At 43.5% G+C, this 26,541-nt stretch overlaps 3 protein-coding genes across 9 annotated transcripts in view; 2 read left to right on the forward strand and 1 right to left on the reverse strand.

Annotated features, from left to right (window-relative positions):
- HEATR4 (HEAT repeat containing 4) overlaps nt 1-5,183 on the reverse strand; it is a 48,172-nt gene extending 42,989 nt beyond the window's left edge. For 3 of the 7 annotated variants that reach the window (XR_009496016.1, XM_024997220.2, XM_024997217.2), the window contains exons 1-2: nt 5,093-5,182; nt 1,743-1,842 (exon numbers count right to left, since the gene is read on the reverse strand). The gene's annotated coding sequence lies outside the window, so the exon portion shown is untranslated. Of the gene's footprint in view, nt 1-1,511; nt 1,722-1,742; nt 1,843-5,092 lie in introns of those variants that run through there. The other 4 variants (XM_024997221.2, XM_059890182.1, XM_024997224.2 and 1 more) reach the window with 3 other exon arrangements.
- Nucleotides 4,764-12,347, forward strand: ACOT2 (acyl-CoA thioesterase 2). The gene is given in 5 exon segments (NM_001101938.2): nt 4,764-4,903; nt 5,115-5,551; nt 5,553-5,739; nt 9,048-9,250; nt 11,370-12,347. Coding segments are annotated over 4 exon segments (1,395 nt in total). The 5' UTR covers nt 4,764-4,903; nt 5,115-5,152; the 3' UTR covers nt 11,976-12,347.
- Nucleotides 12,348-21,488: 9,141 nt separating this feature from the next.
- ACOT4 (acyl-CoA thioesterase 4) lies at nt 21,489-25,772 on the forward strand. Its single transcript, NM_001098941.2, has 3 exons — nt 21,489-22,068; nt 23,823-24,025; nt 24,945-25,772. The coding sequence occupies exons 1-3, from the start codon at nt 21,588-21,590 to the stop codon at nt 25,533-25,535; spliced, it is 1,275 nt and encodes a 424-aa protein (NP_001092411.2). The 5' UTR covers nt 21,489-21,587; the 3' UTR covers nt 25,536-25,772.
- The last annotated feature ends 769 nt before the right edge of the window (nt 25,773-26,541 follow it).

Here is a 26,541-nt window from a genome sequence, read left to right on the forward strand (position 1 = left end):
TGGACCAACACGGAGGCAGGGTCCCCTCCCAACAAATAGACCTTAAGAAGCAAAAGCAGAGTGGCAGGTCCCAGGTGCTTTTGTGCGAGGACAGCATAAAAAACTGAATAAATGGCATCATACAATTACTCAAACCTGGCATGACTGCAGACCAAGGCCCTGTAATCTGGTAAACAGCAACCACCATCATCATCTCTTGCACTTCTAGGAAGCTGACTGGATAGGCAGGAGTGGGGCTAGAAGGTTTATGCCTCCAGTTAAAACCTGATAGAAGAATCCAGACTCAAAATGGGTGCTGAGAGGTTCCAAATTTAGTTCCATTCTTCTTTTCATCTTTCCAGTCCTGTACCCTCACCCCCTGGTCTAGCCTTTATTCTGCAGAAACAGTTGAAGTAGGCTAATTAATGCATGCTAAAAGGAATAACTGAGCTTCCCTAGTGGCTCACTGCTGATGCTGGAGACACGTGTTTAATCCCGGATCTGGAAGATCCCCTGGAGAAGGAAATGGCAACCCACTCCAGTATTCTTGCCTGGAGAATTCCATGGACAAGCAGCGCTGGGCAGACGACAGTCCATGGGGTCGCAAAGAGTTGGATATGACTGAGCAACTAAACAGCAACAAAAAGAATAATATCTTGTTTTTTACCTCTGTTACTAAAGCAGTAGAAACTGCCACAGAAGGAAATGCTATAAGCCGTAGCACCATATCTTCTGAGAGTTTTAAAAAAGTAGTACACTCTCATTTCCACCTCCAGATTCTGAAGTTCTGAGGTAGGGCCCAAGAGGGGACACTCAGCTTCTGGGACAGTGCTTGTTAGATATGGCTAAAAGACTTTCTGCATCAAGATCACCTGAGGAGTTCATTAAAATGCAGACTCCTGTGTCCCACACTCTAGAATATTGACTCAGGAGGCTGCAAGTGAAGCCTAGAAATCTGCATTTTAACAACATCTCAGAGGTTTTTATACACATTAAATTTAGAGAAACTATAGCTCCAGGAGGTATCAATGGGATTTATGAAAGAAGCTTAGTTAGTGAGAAGAGTGGGATCAGGGAACACTTAACCAGGCTTACTTCAAATACCCTCTCTCTGCTGCCTCTTTCTTAACAGAAAGTTCCTTACATTTCCCCCCCTTTCTTTTTTTTTTTTTCGGCTGTGCTGCATGGCTTACAGGATCTTAGTTCCCCAACCAGGGACTGAACCCCAGCTATGGCAGTGAAAGTGCCAAGTCCTAATGACTAAACCAAGAGGGTTGTCTCATAAGATTATTGTGGAAACTCTGGCACAGAGCCGATCCGTCACAACTGCTTTATTAATCGATGCCAAAACTGAGGTCCAGAGAGAAGACATGTAACTAAGATCACAGTACTAGTTAGTACCTAGCAAAACTGACACTTTGACACCTAATCCAAAATCTTTTCAACTACTTCTGACTGCTTCTCATAATTTATCTGATGCTAATAAGCTCCTTTCACATACTGACAAAGCAGCAGCAGTATTTTAAAATTACCTTCAAAGTGGCTTCCCACACACAATCTTCAACAGGAAACAAGGTTTTGCCATCTTAAACCTGACTTAGTTTTAGATTCCAAAGCTGCTTATATTGGTTACTAGGCAACCACCTCTTTAGGATTCCACAAGTCTACACACAGAACCTACAGGTTCAACCAGGAGTATCTTCAGCTATTTATTAAATTTCTTTCTTTGTAAATTGAGCTTTGGGAAATTATACTGTACTCACTGATCGGTGGCAAAATGGATTTCTCGGTCCTCCTTTGAAAAATAATGTCTAGGTCTATGCAGCTCAATATTATCCCCTCCACATCGGTTCAAAAGTCCTACTGAGAAAGAGACAAAGCAGGGGAACACATGAACACCCAGCTCTGGCATGCTTCAGACCAGCAGCCTAATGAAACAAATGGTAAAGCAGAATGAGTGTCTTAGGGGCCTTTCCCATTCTCTTTCTATTCTGCTCCTGTTTAATCTCCTTCCTTCACACAGTTCAGTTCCATCTCCTCTGCTTCCCAAATTCTGGCTGGGTTATCAGCCAATAACACTGTTTTTACAAGGAGATTCTTCAAGTCCTATATTTTTAATAATAAAATTCCAGGCCTACAGAATACTGGTCTTCAGGATTCCCCTTGTGAAAAGAATTTGTCCTTAGAGTAAAGAAAATTTTTTGCCATCAAGTTCTGCCCAGTTGACCTGGGGCAGTGCTATTCAAGTGATCACCTTCTCTTGCTGACCAACCTGAGCACTGACTTTAGTGCCACAACTCAATTTGTGCTCAGACACTGGCACCCTCACAAAAGAGTGAATGGATGTGTTCCCTGAGATGAAACGACTGAAAGAATTTTTTAAATTAAGTATTAAAACCCTGGTCAAGTTTTCTCAAAAAATTAAAATACCCATGTGATCCAGCAATTCCACCTCTTGAGTATATACCCCAAAAATTGAAAGCAGAGGCTCATACAGACGTTTGCACACCCATGTTCATAGTATATTCACAACAGCCGAAAGGTGGAAGCAACCCAAACGTCCATCAGTGGATGTATGGATAACCAAAATGTGGTATACATATATAATAGAATATTATTCAGCCTTCAAAAGGAATAAAATACAGAAATACGCTACATATATGGACGAACCTGGAAGACATCATGTAAAGTGAAATAAGCCAGACACAAAAGGACAAATACTTTACGATTCCATTTATCTAAGAGGTGCTTAGACCAGTCAAATCATAGCTACAGAAAGTGGAATGGTGATTTCCAGGGGCTGTGGTGGAGAAGGAGGAATGATGAGTTAATAGGTACAGAATTTCAGTTTAGGAGATGAAAAAGGAGATAGTGTTAAGGCTGCACAACAATGTGAACACACTCAGGTAACTGTGCATTTTAAAATGGTAAATTTTATCTTTGTATATTACCACAGTGGAAAAAAAAAAAACCTGTTTAATTATAAAAGCCGTGTGTGAAATTCTGCACAAAGAAGAAAATTAAAACTACCCATATGGGACTTCTCTGGTGGTCCAGTGGTAAGACTCTCCTCTCCCAATGCAGGGTGCCTGCCTTCAGTCCCTTGTCAGGAAACTAGATCCCATGTGCTGCAACTAAAACCCAATTCAGCCAAATAAATAAGTACTAAAAAAAACTACCCATAATACCCCAAAGCCTAACAGTTTAGGGTAGTTTTCTACTAGTCTTTTTTTTTTTTAATGTTTTAATATATATAATGTCTACAAAGTGTTCTCTACCTGCTTTCAATGTCATGAAAAATTTCTCCTCATATTCTATATTATTTTTAATGGCTACATCTCTTCTGTTATATGACTGCATCACAATTAAACTGACTAAACCAAATTTATATTGTTATTTTCTTTTTCCTCTATTAAAACAATGATATGGTAAGTATTGTTATAGCCAAATATTTACATTTATAAATGTGTGAAATGTCCAGAGGTGGAATTGTGAATCAGAGAATGTATCCTTTAAATATTTTTAATTAGGTTGCTCTGAAAAGATCATACCAGTATATGCATCCACCAACAGTATATGAGCCTCTGTTTCTCACATCTTCTCAACTAGAACATCATGTGAGAAGCAAAGAATGATGGTTCAGATGGAATTGGACTGCAAAGGTATAAATCTCAGAATTTCCACTTTCTAGCTATGTGACCTTCAGCAAATCAGTTCATTTCTCTGGGGACTTAATTTGCTCATAAGTTTCTTGTTTCTGAGACTCTTGTGCACAAAATATACTGCGAAGTATCCTACAGAACTATTACAAAAGTAATTAGAGCAAACGGGAGTTGTGAATATTTGAAACTAGGCAAAAAGTCTTGTCTGGGAAGTTCATGGAGGTGGCTTTTATTAGGAACAGAGGCAAACAGGTTTTGTGACCTTGAAGCTTATACAACTTCCAAGTTTTCTCTAATAGAAAGCATGTACATTCATGAATGCAAAATCAGGTAGGAGACCTTAGAAGGGGTCTGCAGTTAAATTTCCTAAAAAATTCACCACTGGATGGAATCGACAGCTTAAGAAAAAGTGGGAAAAGGTGAGAAGTCCAGGGTGAGAGGGAGATAATGCTTCCCTAAAAGGAGCAACATGAGACTCAAGAAAACAAAATAACAACTATCACCTCATTGGGCTATTTTTACACTCATATCTCATTTGAAAAGACCCTGATACTGGGAAAGATTGAGGGCAGGGGGAGAAGGGGACGACAGAGGATGAGATGGTTGGATGGCATCACCGACTCAATGGACATGAGTTTGAGTAGTCCGGGAGTTGGTGATGGACAGGGAGGCCTGGCCTGCTGCAGTCCATGGGGTCGCAAAGAGTTGGACATGACTGAGCGACTGAACTGAACTGAAGGAATGAAAGTAAGATCACACAGCTAGTAAGACACCAGGCCCGTTAGTTGTGGAATGGTGTGGAAAAATAAGTATATACACAAATAATATACAAGCAAAACACCATAGTGTTTTTGTTGTTCAGTCTATGTTGCACCATAGATTTGTTGTTGTTCAGTCGCTCATTCGTGTCTGACTGAGTTAAGTGCCAGGTGCCTGCAAGGGCAACACTCGTACAGCCCACGCAGCCCAAGCCAAACAGCTCCTGAGACGCAGAGCTAGGCAATTCTTTCGCGGCATAAAGTTCCTGTGAGTCTGTTTTCGGTCTTGCTTTCAAATGCAGGCCACTGATTGGCACGACTCCGAGGCCCTCCAAACGACACAGCAGCCGCTCCGCCGCATTGGGCGCTTAGCCTGCCAATAAGCAGGCTTCCGCTAGAGAATCTCTGCTACTGCTGCTGCTAAGTCGCTTCAGTCGTGTCCGACTCTGTGCGACCCCATAGACCGGCAGCCCACCAGGCTCCCGCGTCCCTCGGATTCTCCAGGCAAGAACACTGGAGTGGGTTGCCATTTCCTTCTCCAATGCATGAAAGTGAAAAGTGAAAGTGAAGTCGCTCGGTCGTGTCCGACTCTTAGCGACCCCATGGACTGCAGCCTACCAGGCTCCTCCATCCATGGGATTTTCCAGGCAAGAGTACTGGAGTGGGGTGCCATTGCCTTCTCCAATCTCTAACCTGTTTCTAACTTTCTTCACAGCCGTCTTCAGTTGATTCCAAATCTGAAGAAGGCGCAAAATGGTGGCCTCCTCTCAGGCTCTCCTGAGGCACTTTGGATTCTGCCGATGGGGCCCGACGCCCTGGGTGCAGTTGGCAGGATCTCTAAAGCTGAGAACTGGTAACCCAGTCTCTTGGACCACTGTTCGGTTGGTGACGACCGTGACGCTGGAGCCGGCCGGCCGCTGCCGTTGGGACGAGCCCGTGCGCATCACTGTGCGCGGCCTGGCGCCGGGGCAGCCGGTCACGCTGCGCGCGTCCCTGCGCGACGAGAAGGGCGCGCTCTTCAGGGCCCACGCGCGCTACTGCGCCGACGCCGCCGGCCTGCTGGACCTGGAGCGCGCGCCCGCGCTGGGCGGCAGCTTCACGGGGCTCGAGCCCATGGGGCTCTTCTGGGCTATGGAGCCCGAGAAGCCCTTTGCTGCGCCTGGTGAAGCGGGACGTGCAGACGCCCTTCGCCGTGGAGCTGGAGGTGCTCGACAACCACGAACCCCGGGTCGGAAGGCTCCTGGGCCGGGTGGTGCACGAGCGTGACTTCCTGGCGCCCGGAGTGCGGCGCGAGCCGGTGCGCGCGGGCCGGGTGCGCGCCACGCTCTTCCTGCCACCAGGTGAGCCTCCAGCTTCCTTGTTAATCTATCTTTGTGAGAGAGGAAGGTAATAAGTAGGTAGCTCATAACATTCGGAAGGTCCGTGGGGCCTGAAACAGGATCGGACCCGAGACAGGACTGGACCGTAAGGCTGGCTGGGAAGGTGATTCGCTCCAAAACAGAGGTCAGGGAAATGACATCTCAAGGAAAGGGAAGACAGTTGTAATGGGAGAAAACAACAACAACTATAGGCAGTTTCCAGTTTTTAACATTTTCTTTCTAAAATTTCTCAATTTTGGAACGTTGCTTCTAACTTCCATGGTATATTAAGATTTAAGAAAATTAGCGTGAAGGATGCAAAGAAAAAGACCAGCTGGAAAGACCAGATGGAAAAGACCAGCTGGGAAGGATTGAAGGCAAAAGAAGGAGGCAGCAGAGGATGGGATGGTTAGATAGCGTCACCCACTAAATGGATATGAAGTTGAGCGAACTCCGGGATACGGTGGGTTTCCCAGGTGGCGCTAGTGGTAAAGAGCTTGCCTGCCAATGCAGGAGCCTGAGAGATGCGGGTTTGATTCCTGGGTTGGGAAGATCCCCTGGAGGAGGTCATGGCAGTCATCTTGCCTGGAGAATTCCCATGGACAGAGGAGCCTGGCGGGCTACAGTCCATGGGGTCACAAAGAGCCAGACACGCTTAACAACCAAACAACAAAAACAGCATGAAGGAGGGTCTCTTGCTATCCACCGGAGATCTTCTGAACTATCAGTTAATTTTACCATTTCATAAAAAGCATCTGGCCAATGAAAAAGTAAAAAAAAAAAAAACTTATCCTCATTAGGAATGAAGGAAATGCAAAATAAGACTACACACGACATTAAACATTCTCAAAATTTAGAGGTCTAACATTACCAGTGTTTGACCAATATGTGGAAGAAAAGGAACTCGCATATACTGCTAAAAAAGAAACACAGCTATTCATCTACTCTTTCTTAAATCTTAATATACTGTGAAAGTTAGAAGCAAAGTTGTAAAACTGAAAAACATTAGGAAGAAAAGTTTAAGGTTCAAGAATCTGCCTGCCAATGCAGGAGACATGGGTTTGACCCCTAGTTTGGGAAGATCCCACGTGCTGCAGAGCAACTGCGCCTGTGCACCACAACTATTGAGCCTGTGCTGTAGAGACTGGGAACTACAACTACTGAGCCCTGGCGCCACTACTACTGAAGCCCACACACTGTAGAGTCATGCTCAGCAACGAGAAGGCGCTGAAATGAGAAGCCCTCGCACCACAGCCAGAGAGGAGCCCTGGCTCGCCGCAACTAGAGAAAAGTTGGAGCAGAAACAAAGGCCCAGCCTAGTCAATAAATAAAATTATATATATAAAAAATAAAGTACTTGCCTTATAATTATTCCTTAAAATTTGTAATTACAAATTTTTTATGTAAATAGTGAAAAGGTGAAATAACTAGAATTATACACAGTAGGTAGCTTTTTGGGCCCAGCATAACACATTTGAGATTCATTCTTCTTGCTCCAGATGTTGGTAGCTCCTTCTTCTTGTGTCTTAGAAGTTTCCCATTAAATAGATGTGCCAGTTTGTTATTTCATTTGCCTTTTGGAGGATATTTGAGTTCCAAGACTTTGGAGTCACTGCAAACACGCATCTAAGTTTTTGTGTGACCACAAATTTTCATTTTTCCTGGGCAAATACCTGGAAGTGAGATTGCTGGGTTATAACCTAAGTTATGTTTGACTATATAAAGTATGTTTAACTCTATAAGAAATTGCTCAGTTTTTCCCCAAAGTGATGTATCAATGTGTATCCCCACTGTTGCCCTTAAAAATAAAAGGTAGTTACTTGGCTAGTAAAAAATGGGTTAATTTGGAAATAACAGAGAATTACAATTTGAGATAAGCAAGACAGGACAAAAACCATAGGCAAACCCAACAAGCCAAGAAGAGGAAAGTTATTTAATAGAGAAAAAGGAGGAAGGTGGGAGGAGTTGTTTTGAACAAAAGTCCATTGGCAAAAAGTGACAGTTTAGGGTGATAGTGGTTTCTCACTGGCTGAGTTCTTGGGGTAGTCAGTTTCTTGGAAGGGATGCAATGTACATCTTTTTTTGTTGGGACCTGTGACTGATGATTCTTTCCTGTTAATGATTCTTCTGTTGTGATTTGTAATCGACAATCCTTCCTAAAATTGATGTGGAGTGGTACTGCTGAGAGCTCCCTTTCTGTCCTCCAGATCCATTGTGAGGTTCCCCTTCACTAATTTTCACACTACCAGCAATGTGTAAAGCATCCAGTTGTTCCACATCCTCACTAGCATTTGGCATTGTCAGTTTGGGAGGGGGTGCAGGAGAGGGCAGTGATTTTGCTGTTTCCATTGTCTGTAACTAGTTTTTGAAAATATTTACTTATTTCACTACATTAGATCTTAGTTGCAGCACATGGGATCTTCATTGCATCATTCGGGATCTTTCCTTAAGGTGCGTGGACTCTCTAGTTGTGGCTCTTGGGCTCAGTACTTGCAGCACATGGGCTCAGTAGTTGTGGTGCAGGGGCTTACTTGCTCCTCAGCATGTGTGATCATAGTTCCTCGACCCATGATGGAACCCTGTCCCCTGCATGCAAGGCAGATTCTTCGCCACTGCACCACCAGGGAAGTCCCATCTGTAACTTATTTTTTAATTCTTTTTGTTTTTGTTTTATTGGTTGTACTGGGTCTTCCCTGCTGGTTTGTTGCTTTCTCTAGTTGCGTTCAGCGGGGGCTACCCTTCGTTGAGGTGCTCGGACTTCTCCTTGTGGAGGCTTCTCTTGTGGAGCACGAGCTCGAGGGTGCTTGGGCTTCAGTAGTTGCAGCACTCGGGCTTAGTAGTTGTAGCGGCATGCAGGCTTTAGGGTAGGAAGACTTCAGTAGTTGCAGCACTCGGGCCCTAGGGGGCAGGCTTAGTAGCTGTAGCACAGGGGCTTAGCTGCTCTGCAGCCTGTGAGATCTTCCTGGACCAGGGATGGAACCAGCATTGGCACTGGCAGGCGGATTCTTATCCACTATACCACCGGGGAAGTCCTGTAACTGATTTTTACTCACAAAAATAGTACATGCTCTTTGAAAAGCTCTGTGCGGCTTTGAGGCACTGGGTATAGAGGGGAATGTGGGTTTAGCCACATTCTGTGCCACAGTCTGGACCTTTCAAGACCTGAGTTGTTTAGCATTTCTGATTGTCAACAGAAAACTCTGACAACTCCAAATAGGCAAAAATGGCTTTTGCCACCACTGAAAAGAGTTTCAAGTATCGTTTAGTTTTGTGTTTTGTTTCCTTCCAAGAACCTGGGCCCTTTCCTGGGATTGTGGACATTTTGGGAGCTGGAGGTGGCCTTCTGGAATATCGAGCTAGTCTGCTGGCTGGGAAGGGTTTTGCTGTGATGGCGCTGGCTTATTATAACTATGAAGACCTCCCCAAGGGCCTGGAGAACCTCCACCTGGAGTACTTTGAAGAAGCTGTGAACTACCTGCTTAATCACCCTCAGGTTGGAACTTCTCTAGTTTCATGTTCTACATATCAGTTCTCCTTCTCTGAAAGGCTCTTGGTTTTCATAGAACTTGACCAAATTCTTGACAACCATTCCCTGCCCCCAACCCACACTACCTTTCATAGTCACTTTCCCCAGAGAGTTTCCATGCGATTAGATATTACTGCTAGATTTCCTGCTGGTAAAGTTGTCCTGGTTGAAATTATGGAATTTTATATTCCAGTATTTTGTAGTATTTCATTACAAGCCCAGACACATTGAGAACCCTGGGTTTGACCCAGGAAGTTGAGGAAAAGGGGAAGGAAATCACTGTCTCCAGTTTAAATATTTGTGTTTAACAAACCTCTCCTTAATGTGCCCATCTGAGAGCACAGTATTCAGTTTTAAAGAGGTACCTGGTGGCAAAGAACCTGGCTAGTAGGAAATAGAGGTTTAGGATATCAGAGGAATAGAAGATGAACCTTGCTTATTTTATAATTCAATCCATCTTCAAGATGAATAGAACCACTGGAGCTCTTAGAAAAGGTGGCGGGGTGTAGTGGAACCCGCACAATATGTTTGATAGAGAAAAGTTAAATTTGAGATTTAATTTTGCCACTTAACTAGCTTTATGACCTTGGGGCCTGTTTCTTCCTCTCAAAAACTGAGATGACAATAATATCTCATTTCCAGTGTTTTTATGAGAAATGAATGGTTGAAATCAGTTAAGGGTGCTCTTGTAGAAACCATGACAAAAAAAAAAAAGACTGCTGTTCAAAGGCTAATCAAAAGGCCATTTATAACAGAAGTGTTTGGTAATTGACAAGAGTAGTGCTTATGGAATAGGGCAAATTACCCTGGAGAGGACTGAGTAGTGAATGAAGAAATAAAATAACTACAAAGATTCCCACAAGTTTTGCTGTGAAGGGAGTAGAAACTAGGTCAGAGTGGATTTGAGGTCAAGGGACTGTTAAAATGCAAGAGGTACTAGAGCTAAAATTTACCTAGAGTTAAAATGTAAGAGGTACACTGATGGGGATGAGCCAGTAGAGAAGAAAGTTACAAAGGAAAGAGAGGAAGTCATTGCAGGAGCAAAGTCACTGAGGATGAGAGTAGATGAGATCCCAAGGACAAGCAGAGGGATGGCCTTGGAGAAGAAGAGAGCTACTTAGGAAACAGGAGGGAAGCAGTGAGCTTGCTTCATGTGGAACTAAGCACACTTGGAAGGGGAAATGAGGACAAGTTCCTACCTGATAGCTTCTATTTTCTCCATAAAGTAGGATGGGATGAAAGTGATGGGGAATAAGGGTTAAAGGGGCTTACAAAGGGAGGAGACAAGGTGAAACGGTCTTTAAGAGAAGTGGAAAGCAAACATCAGTGATGCGTGGCAGGACTAAGGGGCAGCATGGATGTTTATTGGAAATTTGTGGTCATGACATGAACATAAGTTGTGTCACCACAAGCAGTGTTTTTTTTCTGTAGCAGTGTTCATTTGCACAAATGCAGGCCCTGAGGATGTGAATTATAAGTGCACTTAACTGAGGTTAGAACTTTTTCAAGCAAGTATGACCAATTAAAGTAGTTAACAGTGTTTGCAGGAGAGTAAAAATAATGATGAAGCTTGAAATCTAAGCTGGATGAGGTGGGAAGTGAGAACATGAGAGAGGTACTGATGGTGAAGAAATGGTGGTCAGGGTCTCAAAGAGATAGCAGTGGGCACTACTAGAATGGCTAAACTGGAGGTAAATAGGAGGGTGATTAGAGAGTAGAATGCTTGAAGCTGAGATCTTGGAGATGATATACTTACTGATGACTCAGTTTAGGTTATGACAATGAGAGTATGTTTCTTCGGTGGGAGAGAGAAAAAGATCACTGGAAGTTTGGAGGTCAAGGGACTATGAGGCCAAAGTATTCAGTTGTCCTCCACTTGGTTGTTGAAGACACCAGGATTGGTGATGGAGAAATTGTGGAAAGCAAGTACAGAGGAAGGATAGGCCAGTATCCTAAGGCTGCAGACCTTGATAACTGGGAGAGCCCAGATTCAGGCTCAGTTCCCCTGACTCTCAAGTCCAGACACTATTGGCCACACTGCACTGTTCATGGACTCATTCTCCTTTTCCCTTTGACCTTTTCTCAGGTGAAGGGTCCAGGAGTTGGGCTGCTTGGGATTTCAAAAGGAGGCGAGCTCTGCCTCTCCATGGCTTCCTTCCTGAAGGGCATCTCTGCGGCCGTCATAATCAACGGCTCTGTGGCCTATGTAGGTGGAAACTTACACTACAAAGGTGAGATTATGCCGCCTGTGGGTTTCAACCAAAATCGAATCAAGATGACCAAAGATGGCTTTGTAGACATTGTGGAAGTCCTGAACAGCCCTTTGGAAGGACCTGACCAGAAGAGCTTCATTCCTGTGGAAAGGGCTGAGTGCCCCTTCCTGTTTCTTGTGGGTCAGGATGACCACAACTGGAAGAGTGAATTCTATGCTAACGAGGCCTCTAAACGCTTGCAGGCCCATGGGAAGGCAAAACCCCAGGTCATCTGTTACCCAGGCACGGGGCACTACATTGAGCCTCCTTACTTCCCCCTGTGCCCGGCTTCCCTGCACACCATAGTGGGCGCTCCTGTCATCTGGGGAGGGGAGCCCAGGGCTCATGCCAGGGCCCAGGTAGATGCTTGGCAGCAGCTCCAGACTTTCTTCCATAAACACCTGGGTGGGGAAAAGGGGAGAATTCCAGCAAAGCTGTGATCTTTTATGCTAATCTATCCTGGGAACAGCTGCCACAATGAGTGTATATGTGTAGTTTTTTTTCTATAATTACATTTTCCCCCTTCAATATTAAAGTGAACTCATTGAGAATTTTTCAAGATTTTTATAAATTCCATACTTTTTCACTTGTTTGGGAAGAGAATGATTCTACAGAGACACCACAGCAGGTGGAGAAAGCATGCCCTTTAATACCTAACAACACATAACTGACAAGGCTTTAGTTCTGAAACGAAGAATAATACCTGGTGTACAATTGCTGCTCAGTAGTTTCTTGAGTCAGTTATACTTGAATTTGTATAATTTGTTAATAAGTGATTTTGCTATATATGTATATAAATCATATAAAATATCAAAAATATTATCAGACTGGTCTCCTTTAAGAATGAAAGTGAACATTTTAGCTGTAAATTACTAGCTAGATTACTACTTAGTAGTAGTTTTTCTTCTGTCCCACTGTGAGGCAGGTGTCATCTCCATTTTACAGATGAAGAAACCAAGACTCAGAAAAATTTTTGCATGGTACTTGTAGAGCTGGGACTCAGTCTCCCCACATCCAGTTTCTTCTCTCTTTGTTAAGCTCATCCATGCTTTCTGCAGGGTAACAACCCCAGCCACAGGGAAAGGAAGTGGCTCTTCTTTCTTCTACCTAAGTTTTCAGTGGATTTCATGAACTTGTAGTGTGAGGGTAGGGGTGGTTTCAGGGCACTAATGTTGAAAGTGTAGATCTGGAACCATGTTTAAACTGTGGCTTTAACATAGTGGTATAGATTTGCAGGAGCTGACAGGCAACTCAAAATGCCTACACCCCTTCCCTTGTTTGTTAACAATATGTGTGTGATTTGCCCTCCCCCTTCCTCTTTCCTATCTTTATATCTCTCTTTCCACCACTTTCTGTAAATAGCATGTTCCATGACAATTGAAGAAATCTCTAGTTAACCAAGCTGGAGAATCCAGCTTCTCTAGAAATTCTGGGGCTGACATGAGTGATGAAAAGCAAAAGCATCAGAGACTTGGCAGCTAATGAATGACCAAGTCAAATCTGTAGACCATGTGTTTCAAATGACACAAAGATGGCTTCCTCTTCAAATTATTTTGCAATGGAGGAGGTAAGAAAAGGGGGAATAGAGATGCCACAGGCATGTCTTATGTAGGGGACCAGTGAAACTACCAACTATTGAGTAGAAAATTAGAAAAGAATTCAGAGAGATATGGCTTCTGATATGTGTCTTAACTGATAGGATTTCTTTAGTTTTTCTGAATCTAAAGTAATAAAAATTCCTAGGAAACTTGGAAAATAGAGACGGTTATTCAGTAGAAAAGGAGTTCCATATAATCTGTTTACTAGCAGATAGTGCACTTTGGGGAGAAGGCAGTGGCACCCCACTCCAGTACTCTTGCCTGGAAAATCCCATGGACGGAGGAGCCTGGTAGGCTGCAGACCACGGGGTCGCTAAGAGTCAGACACAACTGAGAGACTTCACTTTCACTTTTCACTTTCATGCATTGGAGAAGGAAATGGCAACCCACTCCAGTGTTCTTGTCTGGAGAATCCCAGGGATGGTGGAGCCTGGTGGACTGCCGTCTATGGGGTGGCACAGAGTCGGACACGACTGAAGTGACTTAGCAGCAGCAGTGCACTTTGGAAAACTCAGTAGTGGCCACAGAACTTGAAAAGGTCAGTTTTCCTTCCAATCCCAAAGAAAGGCAATGCCAAAGAATGTTCAGACTACCACACAATTGCACTTATCTCACATGCTGGCAAAGTAATGCTCAAAATTCTCCAAGCTAGGCTTCAACTGTATGTGAACCAAGAAATTCCAGATGTTCAAGCTGGATTTAGAAAAGGCAGAGGAACCAGAGATCAAATTGCCAACATCCACTGGATCATAGATAAAGCAAGTAGAATTCCAGAAAAACATCTGCTTTATTGAATGTGCTAAAGCCTTTGACTGTGTGGATCACAACAAACTGTGGAGAATTCTTAAAGAGATAGGAATACCAGACCACCTTACCTGCCTCCTGAGAAACCTGTGTGCAGGTCAAGAAGCAACAACCAGACGTGGAACAACAGACTGGTTCCAAATTGGGAAAGGAGTACATCAAAGCTGTATACTGTTACCCTGCTTATTTAACTTCTATGCAGAGTACATCATGTGAAATGCTGGGCTGGATGAAGCACAACCTGGAATCAAGATTGCTGGGAGAAATATCAATAACCTCAGATATGCAGATGACACCACCCTTATGGCAGAAAGTGAAGAGGAACTGAAGAGTTTCTTGATGAAAGTGAAAGAGGAGAGTGAAAAAGTTGGCTTAAAACTCAACATTCAGAAAACTAAGATCACGGCATCTGGTCCCAGAACTTCATGGCAAATAGTGGGGAACAATGGAAACAGTGAGAGACTTTATTTTAGGCTCCAAAATCACTGCAGATGGTGACTGCAGCCATGAAATAAAAGATGCTTGCTCTTTGGAAGAAAAGCTATGACAAACCTAGACAGCATATTAAAAATCAGAGACATTACTTTGACAACAAAGGTCCCTCTAGTCAAAGCCATGGTTTTTCCAGTAGTCATGTATGGATGTGAGTGTTGGACCAAAGAGAAAGCTGAGCACCGAAGAATTGATGCTTTTGAACTGTGCTCCTGGAGAAGACTCTTGAGAGTCCCATGGACTGCAAGGAGATCCAATCAGTCCATCCTAAAGGAAATTAGTCCTGAATATTCATTGGAATGACTGATGCTGAAGCTGAAACTCCAATACTTTGGCCACTTCATGCAAAGAGCTGACTCATTTGAAAAGACCCTGATGCTGGGAAAGATTGAAGGCAGGAATGAAAGGTTGTTGCTGAACCACAAAAGATGCCGGGATTCTTGGCCTCCAGAGAAGAATTCAATCTGGGACCAGAGATGAGGCTTGATCTCTCAGAGCTTTTGTGTAATAAAGTTTTATTAAAGTATAAAAGAGATAGAGAAAGCTTCTGACGTGGACATCAGAAGAGGGCAGAAAGAGTACCCTCTTGCTAGTCTTTAGCTGGATGTTATATAGCTACTAGCAGTCTGCTAATTAAAGAAATCAAAACTCAGAGAATGGCACCAGGTGAGTCATCCCGGGCCATAAAATGATTGACATGAATCTTGAAGAAAGGCAGATTACCATACAAATATATAGTTTCATTAACACAGACTGGGAGAGCAATGTATGAGTATAACATACTGGTTTGTCAAGTCGGTTCTGAGCCTAAATCTGAGCCTTTAGGTGGAACCAACTTGAAGATAGAGTCTAGAGTAAATGCAGAGTACATTAACATAGCTCAAGACAAACATTTCCATAAGAAAAATGCATTGGTTAGCTCAAGGTTTGAGAAAAGTTCAGGTGGAACCAGGTGTCATTATGGCAACACAGAATTTTAAGAGAAACCTCTTTTTAAATTTGTATAGAGAGGGGGAAAAATATAACACTAGTTTGTTTCCTCCTGCTGCTTAAGAGAGAGAAAAAATTCTGACACTTACAGCCTATCTCCTCCATTTAGAGACCCCTGGCCTTCCTGCCTGTTACCCTCTAAGGAGGAGAAGGGGACAACAGAGAATGAGATGGTTGGATGGCATCACTGACTCAATGGACATGAGTTTGGGCAAGCTACGGGAATTGGTGATGGACAGGGAGGCCTGGAGTGCTGCAGTCCATGGGGTTACAAAGAGTCAGACATGACTGAGTGACTGAACTGAACTGAAGAAATAACTTAGAGATTTCCTACAATGATGTATGTATTTAAACTACTCAGAAACTGACAGAAGTAAGATAAACAATAAGTGAAGATATAGAAGATATGAACTATATAATTAACTTGATTAGATAGAGTCAGAGAGAGAAAGAGAGTAGGAAGCTTTGTTTCCAATAGACAGATAGTACATCTTTTTTTCAGTTCAGTTCAGTCACTCAGTCATGTCTGACTCTTTGTGATCCCATGGACTGCAGCACGCCAGGCCTCCCTGTCCATTGCCAACTCCCAGAGTTTACTCAAACTCATGTCCATTGAGTCAGTGATGCCATTCCAACTATCTCATCCTCTGTTGTCCCCTTCTCCTCCTGCCCTCAATCTTTCCCAGCATCAGGGTCTTTTCCAATGAGTCAGCTCTTCATATCAGGTGGCCAAAGTATTAGAATTTCAGCTTCAGCATTAGTCCTTCCAATGAACACCCAGGACTGATCTCCTTTAGGATGGACTGGTTGGATCTCCTTGCAGTCCAAGGGACTCTCAAGACTCTTCTCCAACACCACTGTTTAAAAGCATTAATTCTTCAGCACTCAGCTTTCTTTATAGTCCAACTCTCACATCCATACATGACTACTGGAAAAACCATAGCCTTGACTAGATGGACCTTTGTTGTCAAAGTAATGTCTCTGATTTTTAATATGCTGTCTAGGTTGGTCATAACTTTCCTTCCAAGGAGTAAGTGTCTTTTCATTTCATGGCTGCAGTCACCATCTGCAGTGATTTTGGAGCCCCCCAAAATAAAATCTGACACTGTTTCCACTGTTTCCATCTCCTTTTCAAGTACTCTTAAATATTTACAAAAGTTGACAATGTTCAGAACATTAAGAAGTAATAAAGTACCAAGAGTAGTGTTGACTGAAAAATCCAAACCTGAAAGTTGAGAATTATGTTTTATTTGGTGGACAAAACTGAGGACTTCAGCCTGGGACACAGCCTCTCAACTCTGAGACTGTTCCAAAGAGGTAAGGGAGGAGCCAGGTTATATAGGGTTTCCCTAGTGGCTCAGTTGGTAAAGAATCTGCCTGCAATGAAGGAGACGTGGGTTTAATTCCTGGGTTGGGAAGATCCCCTGGAGAACGGAATGGCAACCCATTCTAGTATTCTTGTCTGGAGAATTCCATGGACAGCAGAGCCTGGTGGGCTACAGTCCATGGGGGTCACAAAGAGCTGGACACGACTGATCAACTAACATTTTCACTTTCTTTCTTTCAGGTTATGTAGGGTTTTTGCAACAGTGACTGGGCAGTTGGGAACATCAAAAGATTACTGTTAAAGAAAACTAGGTGTCTCAAGTTAATAAATTAAGTTCTATTTTATGTTTAGGAAGATACATGAGTCTGGGCATATTGAAATAATTCCTTTGATATATATCTTAGTTTTATTAAAGTATAAAAGAGATGTAAGCAATGTAGGGCCAGTATCCTGTTTTTTTCCCAGTCTGTCTCCCCAGGATGCACCTCAGGGGAAGCCTGTCTGTCTCCATTCTGAGTTCCCTCAGTGTCACTTTTAGGGGTGGCTGTACTGGCCTGATGCCTGGAACATCCTTTGTTTACTGATATGGCAGGCAATATTTTTCATTCACAGTAGAAATGATTCAAACTATATTTTTTAAATACAGTTGGAGAAAAATGGGAATTAATAAGAGGTTTACCAGAGAGAGTAAAAGTGGAATTTAAACACATTGGAAAACATAGGGTTGATAATATCTCTATCTTTCAAAGTCATAGATTTAGTTGAAATTTGATGGGGCAAGAAATAAACACAAATATGGTATTTAAAATTACAAAATTAACCAACAGAATAACAAAAAATAATACTACATCTATCAAACACCTGGAGGAAGAAGAAAGAGTAGGTTGAATGTTCATGAGTCAGTAAATAACTATAAAATGCAAAAATTATGAAATAGAGAAACATGCATAATATTTAATACAATGAAGGTAACCATAAAAACAAGTGAAAATAGAGATAGTTAAAAGAGGCTGCTTGAAGAACATGGGACTTTTTTATAGGGCAGTGGTGAAAAACAGGACTGCTGATTTGCATTTTAAGTTTTTTCCCACCCTTATTGGACTGCAAGGAGATCCAACCAGTCCATTCTAAAGGAGATCAGCCCTGGGTGTTCTTTGGAAGGAATGATGCTAAAGCTGAAACTCCAGTACTTTGGCCACCTCATGCAAAGAGTTGACTCATTGGAAAAGACTCTGATGCTGGGAGGGATTGGGGGCAGGAGGAGAAGGGGACGACAGAGGATGAGATGGCTGGGTGGCATCACTGACTCAATGGACGTGAGTTTGAGTGAACTCTGGGAGATGGTGATGGACAGAGAGGCCTGGTGTGCTGCGATTCATGGGGTCGCAAAGAGTCAGACACGACTGAGCGACTGAACTGAACTGAACTGATACTTATTACTGTGCAGAAATTGCATGCTAAATTGCTTCAGTCATGTCTGAGTCTGTGACACTATGGACCGTAACCTGCTTGGCTCCTCTGTTCATGGGATTCTCCAGGCATGAATACTTGGGTGGGTTGCCATGCCCTCCTATTGAGGATCTTCCTGACCCCAGAGATCGAACCTGCATCTTATGTCTCCTGCATTGGCAGGTAGGTTGTTAACCACTAGCACCACCAAGAAGGCCTATCTGGGGAAAAAGTGAAAATTTTCAATTTATACAAAAGTTGTTTCCAAACAACTTAGATTAAAAAGGAGTCATAGAAATTAAAAACTATTAAGAGGTTATGATGAAATAATATGGAAAACACATCTGACCCTTGAGCAACACAGTGTGAACTGCACAGGTCTGCCTACATGTGAACTTTTTTCTTTCTTTTTTTGCTTTTTTTGAACTTAAAAAAAAAATAAAAAAAAACATGTACTACAGTACTTCACCAGCTGCTGTTGCTTGAATACATGGAAGGGAACACAGGTACAAAGGGATAACTATAGTTATACTTGGACTTTAACTGCATGCAGAGTCAGTGCCCCGGCCCCTGAAGTGTTCAAGGTCAATAGTTCTCCACATGGGGTCGCAAAGAGTCGGACACGACTGAGCAACTAACACTTTCTTTCACATAATACTAGGTATTATAAGTAATCTAGAGATAGCTGGGAGGGATTGGGGGCAGGAGGAGAAGGGGACGACAGAGGATGAGATGGCTGGATGGCATCACTGACTTGATGGACGTGAGTCTCAAGTGAACTCCAGGAGTTGGTGATGGACAGGAGGCCTGGCGTGCTGCGATTCATGGGGTCGCGAAGAGTCGGACACGACTGAGCGACTGATCTGATCTGATCTGATGCAAACACTGCTCCATTTTATATAAGGGACTTAAGTATCTGTAGATTTTGGTATTGTCTGGGGTCCTAAAACAAATCGGATAGTGAGGTAAAACTGTATTCTAAGGTGTCTTTCATATTGAGAGAAAGGTAAAGAAATTGTCCACACTGTTAACATTTCAAGAGTAACGATTCTTTTCAAAAATTCAAGAGTAACTACTAAAATAAATAATACGTAATTCACAAATGAAGAGAACACAAGAAAAAAAGGAAAAACTTACTAAATCCAGAAGAGGAGGCAAGGGACTTCCCTGGTGGTCCGGTGCTTAAGAACTCACTTTCCAGTGCTGGGGACACAGCTCTGATCCTTGGTGGGGATCTAAGCCTGTGCACAACAACTGCTCAAGCACGTGCATCTACAGCCCAGGTTCCACAATAAGAGAAGCCACCACAAGGAGAAGCCTGCACACTGCAACGAGAGAGTAGCCGCCGCTTGCCACAACTAGAGGAAGCCAGCAAGCAGCAGTAAAGACTCAGCACAGCCGAAAAGAAATATTTTAAAAATGAATAGGTTCACATGCCCACTTACATACATTCTTCAACATCTGGAAATAAAACCTAGTTGGAAGCACTCAGATTTGGGGGAAAGTGGCAGCTGGAGGGACAGTAGACTATCGTTTCACATTGTAATCTTTTCAACATTGCTTACATCTGTTTTTCAAAGTACATATTTTTGTCCTTCATAAAAAATTGATTTTTCCTTACAGAGCAATTTAGAAGCACTGTGCAAACCTATGACAATTATCCGGAGACCGTGAGAAACAGTTGGAGAAGGAAATGGCAACCCACTCCAGTATTCTTGCCTGGAAAATTCGAAGGACAGAGGAGCCTGGCAGGCTACAGTTCATGGGGTCACAAAGAGTTCGACATGACTGAGTGACTGAGCATGAGAAACAAAACACAGATGTGCTCAATCTCTGGGTATTATGAAATTAAACATGATATTTTGCTTCCTAGTATTCTTCAAAGCCTTTCACATACACTGTCATCTTTGATCCCCATATAGGAGAATTTCATCATGTTAAACACAAGAACTCTTAAACCCCAAAAGATATAAACTTACTTGAGATTATAGAACTAGTCAGTGATGAAGTCAGGGCTAGAATTCTAATATATTTCACCCCAATGCTGCTGCTCACTGTTGAGTTCCACATTTGGAGTCTGTCAAGGCTCTGACAGTTAGACGTTAATCCTCAGTAGCTTAACATTCTCCAAGCCTCAGGTTCCTCCTCTCGAATATGTGAAAAATACTCCCAGTGTTTTACAGACTTGTTAAATTGTGAATGTAAAACACACAATTTAACAAGATGGATCAATTTAACAAGAGTAGCCATTACTCCTTAGCAATGGAGTACCCTGGAGAAGGAAAGGGCAACCTACTCCAAGATTCTTGCCTGGAGAATCCCAAGGACAGTCTGTACAGTTGCAAGGAATCAGACATGACTGAAGCAACTGAGCACACACACAGAGCACACAGTCATTACTATACTATATATAAATTGTAGTAAATATAAAATACATCCTTGGACATCATATCTGTATTGCTGCCAGGGTCACATTCAAAACGTTGATGTTTAGTGTCTACGAAGACTGAATGTTCTCAATCTCTATGATACAGCAATTTCAATCTTTGGTATTCACTTCACCAAAATGAAGCACTATATCTAAGAATCCCAAGTTGGGAATTATCAAATGTCTATAGTCAGTAAAATTTGACAAATACTTTTATGATTACAAAATGCAATACTATTTGGCAGTGATCATGGAAAATCTACAACTGCTCCCAACAGTATTGATGAATCTCAAATACGTAATGTGAGAATAAAATCAGACGCTAAAGAAGGCAGACTGAAGGATTCATCACATAAAATAGAGTTGGGAAAAACCAACCCGTTTTATTGGACTCAGAGTACCTTGGGGATGGGAAAGCGACTGGAGTAGAAAGGAGGGTGGCTTCTGGAGTGCTGGTAGTGATGTTTCTGAATCCCTGTGCTTGGATACCCAACTAAGTACGTCCGGGTTTTGGGAATTCATTGAACTGTACGCTTAAGATTTATGCACGTTTTGGGTATGTACGTTATAATTCATTGAAAGTTTTAAGTTGTCCTTTTCTATGGAGGGGCTACAAGTCTTGGAATTCTGTCTAAAGTCACTCAGCTCTGGTTTCACCATGAATCAATTACCCCCACGAGTGCGGGAGGTTTGAGGCTGAAAAGAGGCTTCCGCGGGCGGGTTTGGCACCCCACAGGACACCAGGACATCCCTGCGCGTCCCGCCAGGAAAACGACTTTTAGTCAGGCAAGTTGCCGGCTAGAGGAGGTACACGGACCGGAAGCGCCAGGACGCCTCCGGAGGCGCCTCAGCCTTTGACCGCTCCCCGGCGCCAAGGCGACGCCTGACCTCGTCGGTCCACTGGGAGCGCACACCCGGCCTGGGAAGGGACACCGGAAGCGACCTAAGCTTTCACATTCAGGGTATGGGCTGCGACTGTGCGTCTGGAATGACAGTGACAGTGACGCTGGAGCCCGCGGGCCGCTGCCGCTGGGACGAGCCCGTGCGCATCGCTGTGCGCGGCCTGGCCCCGGGGCAGCCGGTCACGCTGCGCGCGTCCCTGCGCGACGAGAAGGGCGCGCTCTTCAGGGCCCACGCGCGCTACTGCGCCGACGCCACCGGCCTGCTGGACCTGGAGCGCGCGCCCGCGCTGGGCGGCAGCTTCGCGGGGCTCGAGCCCATGGGGCTCTTTTGGGCTCTGGAGCCCGAGAAGCCTTTTTGGCGATTTCTGAAGAGGGATGTGCAGACGCCCTTCGTCGTGGAGCTGGAGGTGCTCGACGGTCACGAGCCCAAGGCCCAGCGGCTTCTGGGCCGGGCGGTGCACGAGCGCGACTTCCTGGCCCCCGGGGTGCGGCGCGAGCCGGTGCGCGCGGGCCGGGTGCGCGCCACGCTCTTCCTGCCGCCAGGTGGGCCTGGGGTGCTGGGGCCTGGCGAGCGTGTTCTCTAGGCCGTCTCGGTTTGTGATACCGCTTCCCGGGAAGGGTGGCTTGGGATCAGGGTCAGAGAAGAGAATGTTGACTAAATCAGTGACCTCACAGCCACAATGGAGGCTTTTGGTTTGTTCTGCACTCTGTTACGCGGTTTGCTTGCATTATCTCATTTAACCTCTGTATCCCAAAGAGGTGGATACTGTTATGAAAATTAAAAAAAAAAAAAAAAAAAGGACTGGATGGGGTCCGTAGGTTCATTTTGCCATTAATAATTAATCTACAGATCTAGATCTTACACAATATGATGGAACCTATTGCCAGGACACTCTTCTCTAGTGTCCTGCGTACACTGGGCCCCTTACCTACTTTTTCATGCTCCTCTCTACCACAGATCACTTTTCAGACTTCACTGCCTTCCCTTCCTAAAGCCTCACTGGGTATCTCTTTTTCTTTCCTCTGGTCAAGTGACATTTGAAATATAAGTACACATACACACAGAGTCGTGTTGATGCAACACAATACGAAAGTTTTCTTGCAAGATTATTAACTTGGTTATTCTTGCCTACAACTACAGATTCTTAGAACCTTTGAGATAATTTGTTGTATAATAATATGGGGGGTAAACGCATCGATAAGTTACCGTATATATTTTCCTTGGACTCCCTTCCCTAAAAGGAACTTGTATTCAATAATGACTCAGGGAACTGTTATCTTTCCTTTGATTCACAGGAACTAATAGTTTAGAAAGATCTCTAAAAGCAAAGCAGGCTCTTTTTAAAAAATTGAAGTGTAGTTGATTTACAATGTATTCATTTCTGCTGTACTGCAAAGTGATTCAGTTATACATATATATATATATACTTTTCCATTATAGTTTTTCACAGGGTATTGAATATAGTTCCCTGTGCTCTATGGTAAGACCTTGTTATTTATACATTTTCTATATACTAGTTTGCTAACCCCAAACTCCCACTTCTTTGCTTTGCAACACACCCTCCCTCTTATGATACACTTATATGTAGAATCTAAAATACGACACAAATGAACTTATCAACAAAACAGAAACAGACTCACAGATGCAGAGAACAGACTTGTGGTGGCCAGGCAAGAGTACTGGAGTGGGCTGCCATTGCCTTCTCCTTGTTGGATCATATGGCAACTCTATTTTTAGTTTTTTGAGAACCTCCATACTATTTTCCATCGGAGAAGGCGATGGCACCCCACTCCAGTACTCTTGCCTGGAAAATCCCATGGACGGAGGAGCCTGGTAGGCTGCAGTCCATGGGTTCGCTAGGGGTCAGACATGACTGAGAGATTTCACTTTCACTTTTCACTGTCATGCATTGGAGAAGGAAATGGCAACCCACTCCAGTGTTCTTGCCTGAAGAATCCCAGGGACGGGGGAGCCTGGTGGGCTGCCATCTCTGGGGTCGCACAGAGTCGGACATGACTGAAGCGACTTAGCAGCAGCAGCAGCAGCAGCATACTATTTACTATAGTGGCTACACCAACTTATATTCCCACCAACAGTGTAGGAGGGTTCCCTTTTGTCCACACCGTCTCCAGCACTTATCTGTAGACTTTCTAATGATGGTCATTCTGACTCGTGTGAGGTGAGTATCTCATTGTAGTTTTGATGTGCATTTCTCTAATAATTAGTGATGTTTAGCATGGAAAGCAAATTCATTAAATTATATAATATTTTCCCTTTGTAATATTATTGTCTCTAGGATCTGGACCTTTCCCAGGGATCATTGACATCTTCGGTATTGGAGGAGGCCTATTGGAATATCGGGCCAGTCTTTTGGCTGGCCACGGCTTTGCCACATTGGCTCTAGCTTATTATGACTTTGATGATCTTCCCAAGAAATTTGACATGATACACCTGGAGTATTTTGAAGAAGCCCTGTGCTACATGCTTCAACACAGCCAGGTTCTCCTGATGTCCTTCATCATTCTCTTCAGGACCACCCCCAGAGAGCTGTCCGTTTGCACTCACCTGCTGAGTGCACTGGTGCTGCTCTGCGCTTCTTTCACAGAGATTTCTTTCAGAGACTTCCTTGGTTTTAGCGCCTAAAGTACCATTCCCTTTCTTTGTCAGATGGGTTAATAGTGCAGAATTCATTGTAAAATTCATGTGAAGTTTTATTTCAACATATTAGGTAGTGATACGAAAATTTCTTTTGAGAGAAAGTGGAGTTTCTAATTTTTTCACTTTGAATGCTTTTTAATATTTTTCTGATAGGAGGGTATGTTCTCAGATGATTGAAACTTGTCCACCCATTTCAGAAGATAGGAACTCCTTAATTGGACACTGCAGTCGTACTTTGCTTCTGTTAAGTTAACCATTTTTTAGTATATATTTAGAAGTGGTCTGATAATGATTCACTTCTTGTAACAGACTTAGATACCGAAGAACATAAGTCTCTGAACTTGCCAGGCTCCATGACTCAGCATTCTCTAGTGTCTGACTCTCTGGAAGTTTGCAAACCATCCTCATGGCTCAGTCAAGTAAAGAATCTGTCTGGAATGCAGATTTGACCCCTGAGTGGGGGAAATTCCCTGGAAGTGGCCACCCTCTCCAGTATTCTTGCCTGGAGAGTCTCATGGACAGAGGAGCCTGGCAGGCTACAGTTCTTAGCAACTAAGCCATCATCCCAAATTTACCATTGAATTTGTTTGCCATGTGTCCAGCAAGATAGTCTTTATATGGGAAGAAACTCCTCTGTAAACTGAGGTTGAGTGTCTTGTGGCCAGTTTACAAATTAAAGCTAGCAGCATCTCTAGTTGCATTTAGAAAAACATTTTTCCCTTGGGTAAGTTCTTGACTCTTGTCTCTTCTTTTCTTCCAGATAAAGGGCACACGCATTGGGCTTCTGGGCATTTCTTTAGGGGCTGATATTTGTCTCTCCATGGCCTCATTTTTGAAGAACATCTCAGCCACAGTTTCCATCAATGGATCTGGGTTCAGTGGACACAGAGTCATACACTACAAGGACAGCAACATTCCACCACTGGGCCATGACCTGAGGCGAGTGAAGGTAGCTTTCTCAGGCCTCCTAGACATTGTGGATGTAAGGAATGATATTATAGGGGGATGTGAGAACCCCTGCATGATTCCAATAGAGAAGGCCCAAGGGCCCATCCTCTTCATTGTTGGTCAGGATGACCATAACTGGAGGAGTGAGCTTTATGCCCAGATAGCCTCTGAACGGTTACAGGCCCATGGAAAGGAAAAACCCCAGATCATCTCTTATCCTGGGACCGGGCACTATATTGAGCCTCCTTATTTTCCCATGTGCCCAGCTTCTTTGCACAAATTATTGGACAAACCCGTGATGTGGGGTGGGGAGCCCAGGGCTCATTCTAAGGCCCAGGTAGATGCGTGGAAGGAAATTCTAACCTTCTTCACCAAACACCTTGGACCTTCCCCCAAATTGTAATGTACTGCTCTGTTACTGATAGGAGAGAGAGATTCAAGGTTGGATTTTAGTGTTTAATAATCTTATCTGTCCCCTGAACAACACTAAATTCATGTCATTGGTATTAATGAGATATTTTAGGTAACTTTGTGGATTTTTATTTCATTATAAATTTTTCTAATGTAATGCATGCCTATTGTTGAAGATTCAATAGAGGTATATAATACAAAATAGTAAAAAGTATCTGTACTTTTAAGATTTGTGTTTCCATCTAAATTTTTTTTTACTTAACATTTTTAGTCACAGAACTACTGGGTTACTTTTTCCATCACTGGGAGAGAATGGCCATTCAGTGTTTGCCAGTGGTTCAATTACTGATAACAGTAGAATTTTCATTGGCTAAAGTATACACAGAGGTGTTGATAGAAGGAAAGCCAGACTGACCTGACTTTTTCCTCATGGAGATTAAAGAGGAGTTCCCTGGGAGGGGGAGTTACGGTAAGAAGGAGCACCAGGGGCTTCCTTCATGGTCAGTGGTTAAGAATCCACCTTTCAATGGAAGGAACACCATTTTGATCCCTGGTCCAGGAAGATCCCACATGCCTGGGGCAGCTAGTCCATGTGCCACAACTACTGAAGCCTGCAAACCTAGAGCTCTTGATCCATAACAGTAGAGGCTACTGCAATGAGAAGTCCACATACTGCAAACAGAGAGTAGCCCTCGCTCACCCCAACTATAGAAAGCCCATGCCCAGCAGCAAAGACCCAGCGCAACCAAAAAATAATAAAAATAAAAAAATAAGGGGAATATCTGACTCTAGAATAGTTTAGTCAAACTCTGTTACAAAGGTGAGTCATTCAGTTCAGTTCAGTTGCTCAGTTGTGTCCGACTCTTTGCGACCCCATGGACTGCAGCACGCCATGCTTCCCTGTCCATCACCAACTCCTGAAGGATGCTCAGATTCATGTCTATCGAGTCAGTGATGCCATCCAACCATCTCATCCTCTGTCATCCCCTTCTCCTCCT

This window comes from Bos taurus, chromosome 10 (genome assembly GCF_002263795.3).
Source record: "Bos taurus isolate L1 Dominette 01449 registration number 42190680 breed Hereford chromosome 10, ARS-UCD2.0, whole genome shotgun sequence".
Classification (NCBI taxonomy): Eukaryota; Metazoa; Chordata; class Mammalia; order Artiodactyla; family Bovidae; genus Bos; species Bos taurus.

What these genes read in the sequence shown, in the direction of transcription:
- ACOT4 (NM_001098941.2), top strand. Translation starts at nt 21,588, where the DNA reads ATGGGCTGCGACTGTGCGTCTGGAATGACAGTGACAGTGACGCTGGAG. An exon ending in CACGCTCTTCCTGCCGCCAG is followed by an intron (nt 22,069 to 23,822) that starts GTGGGCCTGGGG and finishes TATTGTCTCTAG; the next exon opens with GATCTGGACCTTTCCCAGGG. An exon ending in ACATGCTTCAACACAGCCAG is followed by an intron (nt 24,026 to 24,944) that starts GTTCTCCTGATG and finishes CTTTTCTTCCAG; the next exon opens with ATAAAGGGCACACGCATTGG.